The sequence below is a fragment of the Haliotis rubra genome, unplaced genomic scaffold (genome assembly GCF_003918875.1).
Source record: "Haliotis rubra isolate DU_JTF1 unplaced genomic scaffold, ASM391887v1 Scf282, whole genome shotgun sequence".
Classification (NCBI taxonomy): domain Eukaryota; kingdom Metazoa; phylum Mollusca; class Gastropoda; order Lepetellida; family Haliotidae; genus Haliotis; species Haliotis rubra.
The window spans coordinates 416,967-434,733 of NW_025766914.1; the positions used below are offsets into that span (position 1 = coordinate 416,967).

Consider the following 17,767-nt stretch of genomic DNA (forward strand, 5'->3'; position numbering starts at 1 on the left):
TTGTCGTCATGTCACTGCTGTTGTTGATGGTGCTTGGATCATTGTTGTTATTGTTGTCATTATGCTGTTGTTGATGGTGCTTGGATCAATGTTGTTATTGTTGTCATTATGTTGTTGTTGATGGTGCTTGGATCAATGTTGTTATTGTTGTCATTATGCTGCTGTTGATGATGCTGCTTGATCAATGTTGTTATTGTTGTCATTATGTCACTGCTGTTGATGGTGCTTGGATCAATGTTGTTATTGTTGTCATTATGTCACTGCTTGTTGATGGTGCTTGGATCACTGTTGTTATTGTTGTCATTATTATGTCACTGATGCTATTGATGCTTGGATCACTGTTTGTTGATGGTGGTTTGATCATTGTTGTTATTGTTGTCATTATGCCACTGCTGTTGGATGGTGCTTGGATCAATGTTGTTATTGTTGTCATTATGCTGTTGTTAATGGTGCTTCGATCAATGTTGCTGTCATTTTGGTCATTTTTGATGATTGTATTAGTGTTGTTGTGACTTTGGTCACAGTTGTTACTGTTCTTGTCATTTGGGTCATTCATGAAGAGTTAGTGTTACTGTCATTGATATTTGGGTCACTGATGTTGGCACAGGCAGATATCTTTTGTGAGACTCTTTGTAATGTCTCATTAGTAGCAGTCACTCAATGTTAGGGATCTCTGCAATTTTCCTAGCATTGTGAATGTTCTGACTTGTGCAATCACTCTCTCAACATATATGAACAACTTATCTGTGACAGGTTCTGTCTCTTTTGTTTTGCATGTCTGGAGAGTGTTATTAAAGCTCTTTTTCTCGCCACCATCACCTTTGAGAGATTTTCGTTAACTCAAAGTAGTGTATCTTTTCGATGTTTTGGTGCTGCTGCGTGTTGACCCTCTCGCGACGGGGAATCTCAATGAACCTTCCTACTATGTTGACGTATAGTGAAGGACCATGGGGCCCCATGAGGTGAACCCGCACCAGTGTATTATCTTTTTCGATTGCCCTGAATATTCCTACTGATCTCCTTGTCAAAGTTCATATTTCCCCATAGCGTCTATTACTTGTTTATACACTGCTTTTTCCTTTAACATTTCCTCTCATATTTGTCACTCATAATTGTACACTTTCATATCTGCAGCTTTGACGCATAATTTTAGGGTGGTGGGGTAACCTAGTGGTTAAAGTGTTGGCTCGTCACGGCAAAGACCCTGGTGTCCCCCAGCCGTGATATTGCTGGACTATTGCTAAACGCGGCGTAAAACCATACACACTCATAACTGTATCCTTAGTCTTGTCCATTCTGATTTTCATGTAATATTGCTTGGATACGTCAAATTTATTTCTCTTTCACAGTGTCCAACTTTTCCAGCTTCGGTATGAAATCATGTAACATTTATATCACTTCCAAATGCTGCTTAGCTGAATGTTCGACTGGCCTAGTGAACACCCTTTGTAGACCCTATGCATAAATATTGAGACTGGCGAAAATTGTTGATATGGTTGGATTTGATTTGGTGATACATTGCAACTTGTACGCTGTACTAAATACATGTCTATATACGGATTACTATCAACTTGGTACCCTCAAAATGTGTTGGTATATCACCTTAATCAAACTGTTGATAGGTGTATTCAGGCAGTTTGTGCAGCAATGGTCCAAGTTTTCTTTGTGGTGTTCAGACTTCTTTCTGTTTACCTTTACATTCACGACTTGTCTGTAGTTCACTTCTGTGTGTTGGTCAGCAACCAGGAACTAGCAAACGCCTAGCGTTATAGCAGGGATATATTACACCAAGTGCATGGCTGCAGTTGTGAGAGCTGACTGTCTCAGGTAAGTTTGTCTGTGTGTATCTAATTTGTCAATAACTTCTGCCACAATTCTAAACAGCTCTCCTTTTGTCTGTTGGACATACGGGAGGTATATTTGTCTCTAGACAGTCTCTTTTCAGGTGTGTGTCGTGATTAGAGAATTGAATTATTTATCATTGAGTTATGGTTCCCTGTTACTGACTTCCCAAACTCCGGGACTTTCTGTGCCCAACGCCTCGGAAAAGCAAACAACAACACGGGAAAAAATCGCCTTTTTCAATGCATTTGAAGCATTTGCTACTGGTTGGGGTAATGGACAGTAATGCGATATCGTCACTGCATAAGAACTTTATCAACACAACCACACATACTGATTGCATTAGAGCTTGCTGATCATCAGAGCGCCCTGTGACTTTCTAGTTTTGCTATTTCCTACCATTTAGTTTGTAACAACGACACAACAAAGAAATGTTACATATTTACAACTATATATTTGAGAGATAACTTGGTTTCAAATTACAAATTATTCCAATTAAAATGATAACACAAAATGGTATAGTAATACAACTGCAATTGTAGTACAAGTGCCGTGGCTGTAGGGCAGGGCATTACAACTCACAGGAAACCTAAAATTCATCATTGTTTATAGCAATTTGAATTGCGTATGCTTCCGAGACATCGTCTCGATCATGTTCTACCCTCTGTGCAAATGAAGGAAGTAGCCCAACACTAAAATGCGGACCCTCTTGTTGAACATGTTGTAAAAGACCTTTTCGTGCTGCATTCCGTACGGCCATGGCGGGATGTTTCTCCAGAACTATCGTCCACAGATGTTTGGGATACATAGGAACGACATTCGCAACAACATCTCCCGGGCTGTTTTCAGTCATCTGGTTCTTCAATGTGCTATTGCTGTCACCTGTATGAACCCGTTAGAACTGGTCTTCAGCAACCCATGCTTGTCGTAAGAGGCGACAAATGGGATCGGGTGGTCAGGCTCGCTGACATGGTTGACACATGTCATCGTATCCCATGATCGATGATCATGCTGTTGATTACTGGATTGTCTGTTATTTACAGACCGGCGCCATATAGCTGGAATATTGCTGAGTGTGGCGTTAAACATGCAAATGGTGGTCACACTAAAAGGCGTTTTCCTTTGGATCTGTCTTCTGGTAACGTTAGATTCAGTAGCATAAGATTTACATTCCTTTCTACCATGACGACGTGAAATATTCAAATTTGCTTGAACAATCAATTTGGATTGAAAAATGCGTCTGATTTTATGACCGCTTCACTGCGCACGTATAATTCCGCTTGACAACAAACATGGCAGGTATCAACACAACAGGCGTGATTCAAATATTGAAAATAAAACATTTATTAAAACTTTGTCTCAAGAATACAATTAGATGTGAATACACAATGCCATTTAGAAAGTGGTCAAATGTAACATATGTAATATTTGGGATTACACTTAAAGTACAGATTCTAGTACTTTTGTTGGGTTGAGTCCCAACCGGGATTCGGACCCACACCCTCAGAGTCAGGCACCTCATCGTCAGCACACAAACTCAGTCGCCAATTTACACTTAGAGGGGTACACAAAGTCCGCAGTCTAAACTACCAGTTGTCCGCTTGCCATTTTTTGTGGGAGGCGCGCTGGCTGAGTGGGTTAGGCGGCTGACTTTGTGAGATATCAAGTACGTTTGAAGCATTTCTAAAAGAAGAACTGGCGTCACACCCTTATATGCGGAACTTTGCAAGATAAGGGTCAGGCGAAATCCCAAACTTATGCCACTGATACTCCCTCATGCACCTTTGCATTGTTCAAAAAATACCTCGAACTGAACCACTTGAATCCTGCGTTCAACCAGCTTCCCCACAAGACAGTCACTGCTTGAGATCCATGTTGGTACATAATAAAACCACTTGACCACAATTATCTTTCCCAATTATGAAAACAATTTCCAAGGAATCTAGGGCTGGGACGGGTCCAAATTTTCTACCCGGGTACTCCACCCCCTATTACCCTACCCTACCCGGATACCCGTAATGTTATTTCCTTACATCACATTTGTAAGAAAGGAGGCTAAAATTTCGAGTTTTATCATATCTTAATTATGTATTACATTCAAAAGAAGTGAGTGTAATTATGTCTAAATCTTCAAAGACAATACAGTCTATTAATCATGCAAGAATAATATGTAACATTGTTTAATCTATTGGTCACTATAACGGGTTCGCGTACTAGGACGGGTGCCCGGCTCCAACTCATTACCCACACGTCCCGGGTATCCGGGTTACCCGTCCCAGGCTTAAAGGAATGCCAAGGAATCCAATCGCATTTACACAAACCTTTGCGTTAGAGTCACCACTGTCAGTTCAATTCGTTCAATTCAAGACGAGTTCAATTCGCCTCTCGTGCCATGCCGAACCACGTAGTGTCATCTGCAGAACGAAGAAGGTGGATTTTAAAACGGTTATAATAAAATGGAGACAAACATACTGTGTATGTGTAGCTTGAGGCTTCCATTAATTGCTGTAGAGATTATCAATTTTGTCTAACATTAATCTGATTTTCAAACATATTACATCTTCCAATTATATGCAGCACAGTTCCATTGCCGTTAGCATATACTGACAGTCGACAATTACTATACGTCTCGTTTCAGCTAAACATTTTGCTACATTATTTAATGAGGGAGGATATCATTTTAAAACATTCGCATGGTTCCGTCTCTATCTAATAATCTGACATTGAATATAATTACTGTATGAACAATAATGTATTTCTGTTTTAAATAAATATTTGGCCAGTTAATGAATCAAGTGATCCATTTTGTCAACATGATCTCTATATTATCAAATAGCACCGGACATGGACCCAGTACAGAAAGAGGAAACAACGTCATTCATTAATGAGATCCCCAGTGAACACTCGAAACCAACATCAGGAGTAGAGAGGGAATGTAAACCCGACCGAGGCCACTGGGACCGGAAGCTGGACTTCATCTTGTCCCTCATTGGCTATTCAGTGGGCGTGTCTAATCTATGGCGGTTTCCCTATCTGTGCCTGCGCAATGGAGGAGGTAAATATCTTGCTGTTTGCCCTGCTGTGTCCACTTCTATATTTGTAAGTTATTGTCTGACATTACATGTTTCTACCTAAACTTAACGACGAATATTACATCAAACACACACATACCACAAAGTTTGATCCTTCTGGACCTTTCTGCCCTACACCATTAATTACATGAGGATATTAGATTCATATACAGTATTCATCTCGGACAAACATGATGACCTGATATCTAACTTACGTAAATTTGCATTTATTGTAGGGGCTTTCCTCGTTCCATATTTCTTTTTCCTGCTTGTCACTGGAATCCCGATGTTTTACTTGGAGGTGTGTTTGGGTCAGTTCTCGGGAACGAGTCCGCTGTTCGTCTGGAAACTATGCCCTCTCTTCAAAGGTTGGTGACCTTTGATGTCACAGGTGTTCATACGTTTTACAAATAATATGCATGTCTGCCTTTATTCCATATAAAATCAGACCGCCTCCGTGGTGTAGTGGTTAGAGCGTCCGCCCGGAGAGCGCAAGGTCGCGGGTTCGATCCCCGACTGCGTCATACCAAAAGATGTTAAAATATGGTACTTGTTGGTCCCTGCCTGGCGCTCGGCATTAATGGGTACAACAAGGACTGGTCGGCTCGGAGTCAGTATAATGTGTCTGAGTGGGGTATTCATGCTTCACTGCGGCATGGTATCTCAGTGGGCTAGCACTATAAAACCAGCTTAAGTCTGGACTAGTACAAGCAGCCGCACATACACATACACACGCATGCACGTCGTCATACGAGCGAAATATTCTCAAGCACGACGTTAAACCCAATTTCACCTCACCTCACCATATAAAATCACACTCGGGGAAGTATTACTTTTTTGCACAAAGAACAAAGTTATTGAGTCTGTCTTTCTGATACACAACCGTCATTAATACACATTTATTGATGACATTTTGAAGGGGATCAAATGTACAAATGTTATATTTGGGATTATACTTTCTCAGCAAACTAGAGATTCTAGTGCTTTGTTGAGTTGAGTCCCAACGGGGATTCGAACCCACACTTTCAGGGAGTACACAACGTCTGCACTACCAGTTGTTCGACTGCCATTTTTGTGGCTGAGTGGGCTAGACGGCTGGCTTTGTGTGCTGGCGATTAGGTGCATGATTCTAAGAGTGTGGGTTCAAATCCCGGGCGGGACTCAACCCAACAAAAGTACTAGAATCTGTACTTTACTGAGATAGAGTAACGACAAATTTCACATTTGTTGTTTCCGTTATTGGCCGATGTTTGTACAATACCCACTCTGCACCTGGCTCGCGAAACGTTTTTTACAACGGGATTACTGATGCTGTATTTGCTAAACCTGTACCTTCCAGGGATAGGGTAGGGGTCGTGTTTGTCTCTGGGATCACAAGCATCTACTACGTGGCCGTGCTATTTTGGGTCATGTTTTACTTCATCAACGCTTTCTATCCAACACTACCCTGGATGACGTGTGACAACTGGTGGAACACGGACACATGCATCGGCCCTGTCCATGGTAATGGCACTGGTTTGATCTCGACACTTCACGTCACAATCTCTGACATTAGTAATCATTCCGATAATGTAACTGTCTTTCTGAGGTCTTTCATCGGCAACCTATCTTCGAGAAATGTATCTAGGAATGGATTTGATGACAAAACGGCAACTGAGGAATTTTGGCAGTAAGTACCATATTAGCTAACTTTCCTGTGATGAGGGTGCACTTGCTAACATCTCTGTTGCAATCACGTTTTCAAGATATATTTAATGTTCTCTGTTTCTTGCGACAGCACATGACAACTTTGACTCAATTAGAGGTTTGAGGTGAAGACTGAAATACTATTACATTTTATGAAACAGTTCTGCCAACAAATAGTTATATATTAGGCATATTGCGTAAACATAGATTATCGGTAAGGAACCAAGATGAAAAAAATTAACAATTATTGCTATCTAATACTCCTCAAACTTTTAATATTTTGCAAAATATGCATTTCTTGGTAAGAAAATGGGACAGCTGTACTTTGACCAAATTGTTGTATCATGTTGAATATTGTCATATTTTATGGCGCTTGAATCACTTAGCAAAACTTTATGCACTTGTATAAGAGGCCTATGTGCCCCCCTTACAGAAATAAACGTATTCATTCAGTAAGGAATAATGAAGGTGAACAACATTAGAAAAGATATGCAATCAGATCCCACTGGTACGAGGAAAAAGACTATTGGCTTCCATTTGTAACCTTGACCTCATTTGTAACCTTGAACCTCATGTTCAGAACCCCGACTTGGCAGGATATTCAGATTATCCAAACATGGTACACTTTGTCTGATGTACATTTAAATAAACTACACACCACACTGCCAGTCATGGCAGTATACAAATTCAGATTTGATCCTCATGTACACATATTATGGGTACTACGTGCTTCGCAAGTCCAATGGTTTGGATGACGTGGGAACAATCCAACCTCATCTCGTAGGATGTCTCTTTGTGTGTTGGCTGATTATCTTCCTGTGTCTCATCAAGGGTATCAAGTCTCTCGGCAAGGTACTGTCATCTTCTGCGGTAAGGTAAGACAATCAGAAGCAATACTTCAGAAAGTACCTCAATGAAATGTAAATGCTGAAATGCCAAACCCGCAACAAGCTTATGGTCAAGTACCTGTTGCAGGTTGTGTATGTCACAGCACTTCTTCCGTACATCTTGCTGACGATTCTACTGATTCGAGGTCTGCTTCTACCAGGTGCTACGGATGGCATCAAGTTTTACATACACCCAGACTTTTCAAAGCTTGCCGATTACTCGGTAAGTCATATCGTTTGTAATATAATTTAGACACTTAAATTGGAAACCCGGGTGGGACTCAACCAAAACTTCTAGCACTATACTTTACTGAGAAAGTGGAATCTCAAGTATAACATGTTATATTTATGTTTTATTCGCGCAGAAATGGTTTTGAATAGATTACTAGATACGAATTGTTCGGCATTGTAGCTCAACTTGACTGTCAGCAAAGACGCCGACTTAAAAGGTGTCAGTTTCGCTGTTCAAGTGTGTGTTTTAATACAACACTGATCTCCTTGATTGACAATCATGTGTTATCATGAGAAGCACGTGTCCTTATTGATCTGTAAGTATTTAGAGATGAAAGGATCATTAGAGAGCAAAAGTACCTTATGAGAATTATCGAAAGAATGTCTGTAAATGGTATTTAGAAGTGATACACAAAACGATGAAAACTTGTCCTTTATCTATCAGTGCTTGATTACCTATAAGGCATATTCACTCCTCGATTAACTCCTAACCTCTATTTGGCATTTGCCAATCAGTTGTAATGGCTTTCACCCTTTCACCATATAACGGCTCTTTAAGTTTAAGCGAGAAAACGGTCAAAACGTGATCGACATGTAATATGCTGAAACACACGGAAACGTGCCTTTCAGAACAGAACAGAAATCCCAATTAATCTCGCTACTACCAAGCGGAACAAAAGTGACTTGTGTTTGGTTTATTAAAATTGTTATCCGTAAGTAGTCTCGTGACTTTGAATGATAAATAACACAACCTTGATCTGTCAAACATTCCAGTTGACTAGCAAGCTTACGGTTATTCATCAGAATATGAAAGGTATCATGAAACTGTGTTTGTATGTCTCATGACCCCGTGGACAACAAACATAAATATTACATAGTTACAGAGCGGCGTTACCAGTTACGCACATATGTGTCTTGTCCAGACTCAATTATTTACAGACGCCGTCATATAGCTGGACTATTGTTGAGAGCGACGTTAAACAATAAACAAACGAACCACACGTGTACAGGCATCTTGAACGTAATCGAATGGCATGTCAACTATCATACCATGCACACACATCATGTGCGGCATCTTTAACATCTCCCACAGGTGTGGATCGAGGCAGCTCTGCAAGTGTTCTTCTCCCTTGGTGCAACCTGGGGGTCAGTCATCACCATGGCCAGCTACAACAAATTCCACAACAACTGCTTCAGGTGATTCACAAGTTTACATTATCACATGATCTACTGCACAAACCTAATTGTACTTGATGGAATTACGTAAAGCATGTTATACCGATATCATTCATCAAATTCAACATAGTATCTTATGTTTATATACCAAATACAACAACAAAGATTTGGGTGAGTTAATGTTGTTTCACGCATCGACTTGAGACACGATGCAACGCAATATACTCACCGGTCAATATTCCACTTTAGTTCTACTTCCCCAAAATACATCACATCAATTTCCTTTCCATGAACATATATACAGTTGTGTAAATATGCTATAATTGTTTATAGCACTGAAATAAATAATATTATGTGTGTGATTATTTCTGTCCTTGTGAACATGAAGATGTTAAACAGATCCCAAAATAAATCTTCGTAGGGACTGCATCATAGTGAGCCTTGCTGATGGTCTGACCAGCTTCTACAGTGGCTTCGTCATCTTCTCCGTGGTTGGTTTTATGGCCAAAGAAGCCAACGTTAGCGTCGCTCAGGTGGCTACAGAAGGTCTGTAAATAACGCTGAGACATGAAGGAACAAACTGAAATATAATATATGAACGTTTAGGCAGATACCAAAGAAAATCTTCATATCACGAATTCATATGTGGCACATCTGCATAATCATTTTAGTGGTGGCAGTAGTGATAATGATATTTCTCTCACAGTGTGACCACCTATGGCAGGTTTTGCTGGAAACACGCTCATATGTGTCTGAACAGGAGATGCTCATTGTTGCTCTAGTCATGTCAAACAGGTATTCTGCTTATTATGTATGTGATGTTTTATTATTCATTTGTTCAGTCAATTCAATACACGTAGAAATCCATGCATATTCATGGTAAGCCAATATATTGTTGTAACATCATGTTATGGCCATGTCATCTGGCAAAAATAATATAATATCTGTATTAGGAAACACTCATTAGTCATGAAGAGGTAGCACTTTGCGAGACGAGAATAATTTCTCGTGGAAAAACTTCTGTTTTTGATACCATAACCCTTTCATGCCCTGGTTTAGCATTAGTGGCCTACCCAGAAGCTATCACCAAGATGCCCGTACCCCAACTGTGGGCCGTGCTCTTTTTCCTCATGCTCTTCTCATTAGGCCTGGACAGTCAGGTAAAGAGTATGTTAAACTGACGCCAAATTGTCAAACTTGTATCAATATGAAAACATCAAACATTCATACAACCTTAATGACTTCCCTTTTCATTGATATATTCTTACTTTGATGAAACGTTATTCAACTGTGCATTGTTCAAACAAAACATGTGTGACACAATAGTATATCCTACAAATCGTGTGGTCAGGCTTGCTGACTAGGATGACACATGTCGTTTGTATCACAAATGCGTAGATCGATGCTCATGATGTTGATAACTGGATTGTCTGGTCCAGGCTCGATTATTTACATATTATTTATATCGCCATATAGGCTGGAATATTGCTGAGTGCGCCGATATACAAAAAACAAAACAAACAAATCACCATAGTGCACCACTCTGCCATACTGCAAGCACCTTGGTAATTGTATAAAAGATAACAAAAGCAACAGAGCCATGTCAGGTATCATATTGCATCACATCTCCTCTGTTGTAACATTTTATCTTCTCTGTTGTATCAACTATCATACATAATAAAACTATCAATGAATGGAATGCCTTGCAGGTCTTCGCGAAAGGCGAGCCTATCAAACAACGCAAAGTCAATATATTGTTGTAATTTCAGTTTGGGATGTTTGAAAACCTTGTGGCGGGGATTATCGACGCCTTCCCAAACAAGTTGCAACGTTACAGGATGTTTGTAACTGGAGGGGTCTCCCTTCTCTACTTCCTCCTTGGCCTGCCATTAACGCTTAATGTATGATCAGATACGAAACATTACCAATAAACTTCTGAAATGATAAATGGATGTATATTTTTAACCCAAGGTTTAAAGTTTGGCATAACACCAATAATATTTTTCACAGCAATCAGAAATATGTGATGTATGTAAACTTAATTTTCATGACCCATAATGCGTAACCAATGCTCAGTAAAACACTGTTCAGTCATGCTTTTACAGTTAGTTGTCAGTACAAATCCCAGTGAGGATTTCAAATCCTCCCTTTTTTGCTCCATGCTGCATAAATAGTTTTCAACTACTTAACAATCGATGGCAAAACATTATAGGATTCCATGTCTGTGTGTGTGAGTCGAAATGCCCATTTTAAAAGTGAAACGGAGAACTGTAAATTGTATTTCTTTCATTACAACAATTGCCATATAGAGAGATTAGAGATTCGGCCCTGCTCTGACCTTCTTGCTTGCTTCTATATAAACTGTCATATTCTAATTTTGAAACTGTAGCATTGTTGATTGTGCTTATCATATATTGTCCTCTTGGTGTATGCTGATCTTTATATATTTTTCTATTTTAAACTATTCTAATATTCTCCCATGAATATTCTTCATATTTCCAGGGTGGTATCTACATTTTCCAGTTAATGGATTGGTTCACTTCCGCCTTTTGTTTGGTCATTACTAGTCTTCTCGAATCCGTCATCATAGGCTGGATATATGGTAAGAATACCCCTCTGTGAATCGATTTCAGCTGTTAAGAGTATATATTTTCTACGATGATACGTTACATATGTTTTGACGCCGCATCAAACCAATTAACAAATACAGAATGCGTATCTGTCTTAAATAGACGGGGTGATGAGGTAGTCTATTGGTACAAGCGTTCCCTCGTCACGCCAAGGACCCAGGTTCGATTCCCCATTTCAGGTGTCCCTTGCCATGTTATTGCTGGAATATTGCTAAAAGAGGCTCAAGAACTCACTCACTCACTCAGAAAGTCATTAATACTTAAATATAAACCTTGGTTCGAAGGATTTGCCTCATGCATGTTTTGTTGAAATGACAGATGCTTATGCACAGCAGACCATACCAACTCAAGAGAACATGCATGGCTGGATATGTGTGATCTATTGTTTCTGTTTCCCAGGGGTTCAACGATTTGGTCGTGACATAGAGCTGATGCTTGGAAGACAACCGGGCGTCATTATGCGTTTCTGCTGGTGTATCTCTAACCCTGTCATACTGCTGGTAAGACTGTCACGATGTTATTCCTGCTTTATCAAGGGAGGACATTTACTTCAGCTACTGATGTCCGTGTAATAATCCTGTTTTCTGATCCACAGATGGTATTTGTTGCGACTCTAACTAGTTACCAGATGCCGACATACGACGGGTACACGTACCCTGCTGCAGCCAGGGGGATAGGGTTCCTGTTCTCGATGCTACCAATCGTTCCAATACCTGTAATTATGGTATGGGAGCTCAGCAGGACCAAAGGGACATTATGGCAGGTCAGTTATATTAATGCTATAGCACTGAATGTGCCGCAGTCTCCCTATGGTAGTATTTGTGATCTAGATGCGTGTACACCATGCATTTGCAGGGTGAGAATGAATAGCACTACTTGATTAGATAGTTAGTTTGTCTCGACGCCTCATATAGTTTGGCACTGGCTAGGATTAAAACCTTGATACACAGTCCAGAACGTATGACTGTGAAACATTGGCCTTATGTCTGGTGAAAATATAAGAAGGGCTTTGTCATGATTGCATCACTCTTAATGTAATGCAACGTAATGTAAAGCACTTTGATCTCTGTGTTTTCAAATTTTAAGGAACTTATAATGATTATTGTGATGGATATCGGGGAATAAAATACGAATAATGAGATTAATGTTCGCCAGTTTTAATGCACATTTTCTTTAACAAACATATTATGGATTATTCTATAACCAACTGAATTTTGAAATTGTCAGTAGTTGTAATGAATACAAAATGATTGGAATATTAATATCAGTGAGTCTTTTACCAGCTTGAGTTTAGCTTTCCACACAGCAAGGCGACAATATTTCAATCACATGCACTGAAGCTTAGTAAGTGAGCGAGTTTATTATCCTGCTCTGAACATTATCTTATATCATGGGTAACATCTTAAAGTAGAGAGAAATTCGAAATATTTTCAGGACGTAATATCCCTGTGTATTTCATGCTCAAGGTACTGCGGTCATGCCAGGGTAGGTAAATGCTCAACGAATAACGAAAATAACAAAATAAGCCGTGGACGATATAAAGCACTAATTAATCTTTGCATTCTTTTTGTTACTTGCAGAGGTTCTGTCAGACACTACGACCTTCAAAGGATTGGAAACCTGCACTGACTGATTACCATGCCGATTACACTACAGACAATCACGAATTTGTGTTGCCATTGATGGCGATTATACCATGTAGGGAGACTAAATAGAATAATATCTGGGATCGAATTGCTTGACTTATATCCTCGTATCTCTGCAGTTTTACATCTGTATCTTTAGTTGTTCGTTAATGGGTGGACGTTAATTGGGCCATGTAGCCACTGTGTCGATTCAGCAAGGTGTATGACAGTCTGTTGTTACTTCAGAATAATACCATGCGTTAATATGCATGTATGTATACAAGGTGTATGACAGTCTGTTTGTTACTTCAGAATGACACCAGGCGTTAATATGCATGTGTGTATACAAGGTGTATGACAGCCTGTTGTTACTTCAGAATGATACCAGGCGTTAATATGCATGTATGTATACAAGGTGTATGACAGCCTGTTGGTACTTGAGAATGATACCAGGCGTTGATATGCATGTATGTATACAAGGTGTATGACAGCCTGTTGTTACTTCAGAATGATACCAGGCGTTAATATGCATGTATGTATACAAGGTGTATGACAGCCTGTTAGTACTTGAGAATGATACCAGGCGTTGATATGCATGTATGTATACAAGGTGTATGACAGCCTGCTATTACGTCAGAATGATACCAGGCGTTAGTATGCATGTATGTGTACAAGGTGTATGACAGCCTGTTGTTACTTCAGAATGCAGTATCTAGTTTGTAACGAAAACATTAAACAAGTAATTTCAACACTTACCCTTTACATTTTTTAAGTTTTTAAAGTAAACGTAAGAGCATAACCGTGTATACAGTTGGCTTTCCGCCATGACACTGAGGAATGGTGGATTCTGTTTGCTTAAAAGAAGGACTCATATTCTGTTCGCTCCTTCTAACTTTGACTCAAAGTTTTAAACATAAAGTATGCGTATGGAACCATCGCTCTATTCGGTGCCTACGCATTGATGCATCTTAAATGGCTGCCGATCACTCCTCAGAATTGAGATTAGTGAGTCAGTGATTTTTAGTTTTATGCCACTTTAAGCAATATTCAGATGTTTTTGTCATTAAAATGGACTCCGTCCTTGCGTGCGTGCGTCCGTCCGTCCGTCCGTCCGTCCGTGCACATTTGTCTTTTCCGGAGCAGAACTCTAAAACCGTTGAATATTTCTTCACCAAACTTGGCATATAGATAGATCTGGTGGTGTACTGGTGCCTTTTGGTAGTTTTGGAATTCTGAATAAAATATGTTTGGCGTTTCCGAGGCAACAAGTTTGACTTGGCCTGAAATTGTAGGCAGTGCTCTTTTCCGGAGCTGAACTCTAAAACTGTTCAAAATTTCTTCACCAAACTTGGCACATAGATTTGTCTGGTGGTGTACTGGTGCCTTTTGGTAGTTTTGGAATTCTGAATAAAACATTTTTGGCGCTTCCATGGCAACAAGTTCGACTTAGACTGAAATTAGTGGTAGTGCTCTTTTCCGGAGCTGAACTCTAAAACCGTTCACTATTTCTTCACCAAACTTGGCACATAGATAGATCTGGTGGTGTACTGGTGCCTTTTGGTAGTTATGGATTGCTGAATAAAATATTTTTGGCATTTCCATGGCAACAAGTTTGACATAGACTGAAATTGGTGATACTGCTCCTTTCAATACTCTCCTTCCACTTTTCTATATACACACCTAAATATTTGACATAATCATAACTCGTAGACATAATCATGAAGAGTATTTTGCCATTGCGGGGAGATATTGATGACTTTGTCTTCTTGTTCACTGTTACACTGCAGCAGAACATGGTCACAACTTATCAAAGATGATGAAACAGGGACAGGAAGACCCACTTTCCCCTTACATTTTCTTGTTGTAGCTGAGATTCTTGGTTGTATGATAAGAAACAATGAAAGCATTAAAGGTATTGTCATCAATGATAAGGAATATAAACTAGATCAATACGCTTATGATACTGAACTATTTTTTGATGGAACCGAGGAGAGTTTGTATGTTGCTATTGACACAATTAATGCATTTTATAAAATGTCAGGTTTGAAAATCAATTTAGATAAACCAAAAGCAATCTGGATTGCATCCAAAGCTAAATCTTCTGATAAGATGTGTAATGACCTCAAAATTGAATAGGGAACTGGTGAATTTGATGTACTAGGTATTAAATTTACACCAGATCTTGAAAATTTATGGGTAATCAACACCAGAAAGACACTGGAAGAAATTAATAGACTCTTAGCATCTTGGAGAAAAAGACATTTAACACTTATTGGTAAAATAACTGTAATGAAAGCCCTAGCAATTTCCAAAGTAGTTCATAACTTCAATTCTTTCCCCAACCTACCAGCAGAATGTATTACTTTTAAATTCATCTTTTAAATTCATTTGGAATGATAAAATAAAGAGGAGTGCAATAGAAAATAGATATGAAGGAAGATTGAGGATGATTGATATAAATAGATTTATTGAAACTTTAAACTTATCCACCTTAAGACTTTATTTTAAAAATTGTGAAAAGAAAATCCATGCAATATACCTTTCAAAGATATATTTAATCTTAAAGCAAATTCTGACAGGTTTATTGAGATTGAAAACCCTTTTTGGCATGATGTGCTGAAAGCATGGAAACTATTTCACAAACAACATTATGTCGATCCAAATGACATTAATGAAATTCTATCCTAACCACTATGGTTCAATCACAACTTCAAAAACTCATGAAGAATTGGGCAGAGAAAGGGTTTTTCGAATATTAGGGATATGTGTGATGAAACTAGATTACTATCAATAGAATCTTTAAAAGAAAATCATCATATCAAACGTACTATTTTAGATTTTCGGTATTACTGAACATATTACCTGAATCATATAAACATATTTTAAAGCACTGTCACGCTTTTTTATTTTTATCTTCATCCATTGATATTATCAAAAACATGATTTGGTTTGGTACTCCACATGAAAATAGAATACTAAATCACGTCATTATTGCGGCGAAGAGACATATTCACATATGCAGTATTAAAAATATGCTTCCAATTCTAACTTTATCTGTAAAAACTCTTAAAGAAATATTCTTTGTGGAAAGTCATATATCAACAAAAAAAATTAATAAAATACATAATTTCAATCACAAATGGAGCCTTCTCTGCCCAGTACTTAGATGACTCTAAACTGCATTAATTTGTACCTGACATTATCTATTTAGCATAGGTTGCGCCCCTGTGTCGGTGGAGGACGGGAGTCTGGTGGTTGAGGGCACTGGTTCCAGGAATAGTGTTCCTTTGCCCAACACAACACTTCGCTCCTTACTTCACCTAGACGGGTGCTAGAACTGGCCCGGTTCTATCAATCGGCTGGTCACGCCAAGGCATAGTAAATATTTTTTGCACACTTAACTAATTTTAAGGTCTTAGCCATTTCGATTTCTAATTTACAAATTATCGATGTATTTAATGCCTAGAGTCCTATGCCAGAAGGCGGTGGCTCATGGGCCAGTCTGGTAGGACTTATCTTTCGAAGATTTTTCCTGCTTGAGTATACCCTCCTAGTATCCTTGGTGTCGTCTGCTGGAGATCCACAGACATGAGGCATCGTGCTTGTAGACACTCCATGGTGGGTCGGGAGCTAGGAGGGGTGAATCATATATATTTCTATCATAGCACCCCCACTTAAAAAACGTTCCCACGAATCTGACGATTCGTTTTCTTCAGAGGATGAGGGTCTTGAAAGTCCTTGTCATGTGTGCACCTGATGGTGGACCTGTCAAGTTGAATCCGTTGGCTATCGCAAAAGGCATTGAAGATTTGGCTGGTACAGCAAAAGAAATAAAAACACTGCGATCTGGTTCTTTACCCATTGACTGTACAAAACAGGAACAGTCCCAGATTCTACTCAAAACCAAATCATTAGCGAATGTTCCTGTGGAGGTGTCCCCTCACAGGACATTAAATAGCAGCAAAGGCATCGTCCGTGATATTGGACGGTGCCTCTCTGATATGGATGAACTTGATATCATGACAGAACTACGCTCCCAAGGAGTTACTGGTGTCAAAACATTCACTGTCAAAAAGAATAAAGAGACCCTCAAAACAAAAACATATTTATTCACATTTTGTTTACCAGTGCATCCAGATTTGTTGAAGGGAGGTTATTGCAGCTTGAGGGTTGACACCTTTATTCCTAATCCTTTGAGATGCTATACCTGTCAAAGGTATGGACATGGATCCAAGTCTTGCCACAATCCAGCTGCTTGCCAGCAATGTGCTGGAACGTGTGCAGACTGCTGTCTCAGTGACAAACCTCCCGACTGCGTTAACTGTTCTGGCAGCCACCCTTCCCCATCTAATGCATGTCCTACATGGAAATTGCAATCAACAATTTCGAATGTGTAACATGAAATAAATATTTCATTCTTATAAGCAAAAAAGACTGTTCTTGCACAAGAACAGTCAGGTCCGACCTATGCCACCACTGTATCAGCTTCTATTCAGGCCTCCAAACCAAAACATGTTTCCTGTTCTTCGGTAGGTTGCCAGACGGATTACACGTGGGCTAGGACTTCTGCTCCTACCCTACTGTCTGCAGAGATTCAGTCCAAACCCTCGCAAGTCACC

General features: G+C 39.4%; 1 protein-coding gene across 1 annotated transcript in view; it reads left to right on the forward strand.

The window, feature by feature from the left end:
- LOC124281326 (sodium- and chloride-dependent glycine transporter 1-like) overlaps positions 1-13,657 on the forward strand; it is a 182,996-nt gene extending 169,339 nt beyond the window's left edge. Inside the window, exons 2-13 of the mRNA XM_046717356.1 lie at positions 4,679-4,897; positions 5,150-5,281; positions 6,253-7,451; positions 7,575-7,709; positions 8,811-8,914; positions 9,315-9,439; positions 9,941-10,053; positions 10,663-10,794; positions 11,396-11,495; positions 11,923-12,023; positions 12,119-12,286; positions 13,104-13,657. Of these exons, the coding sequence (XP_046573312.1) occupies positions 7,302-7,451; positions 7,575-7,709; positions 8,811-8,914; positions 9,315-9,439; positions 9,941-10,053; positions 10,663-10,794; positions 11,396-11,495; positions 11,923-12,023; positions 12,119-12,286; positions 13,104-13,238 (1,263 nt within the window). The 5' untranslated portion in view covers positions 4,679-4,897; positions 5,150-5,281; positions 6,253-7,301 and the 3' untranslated portion in view covers positions 13,239-13,657. The remainder of the gene's footprint in view (positions 1-4,678; positions 4,898-5,149; positions 5,282-6,252; positions 7,452-7,574; positions 7,710-8,810; positions 8,915-9,314; positions 9,440-9,940; positions 10,054-10,662; positions 10,795-11,395; positions 11,496-11,922; positions 12,024-12,118; positions 12,287-13,103) is intronic.
- Positions 13,658-17,767: the final 4,110 nt, after the last annotated feature.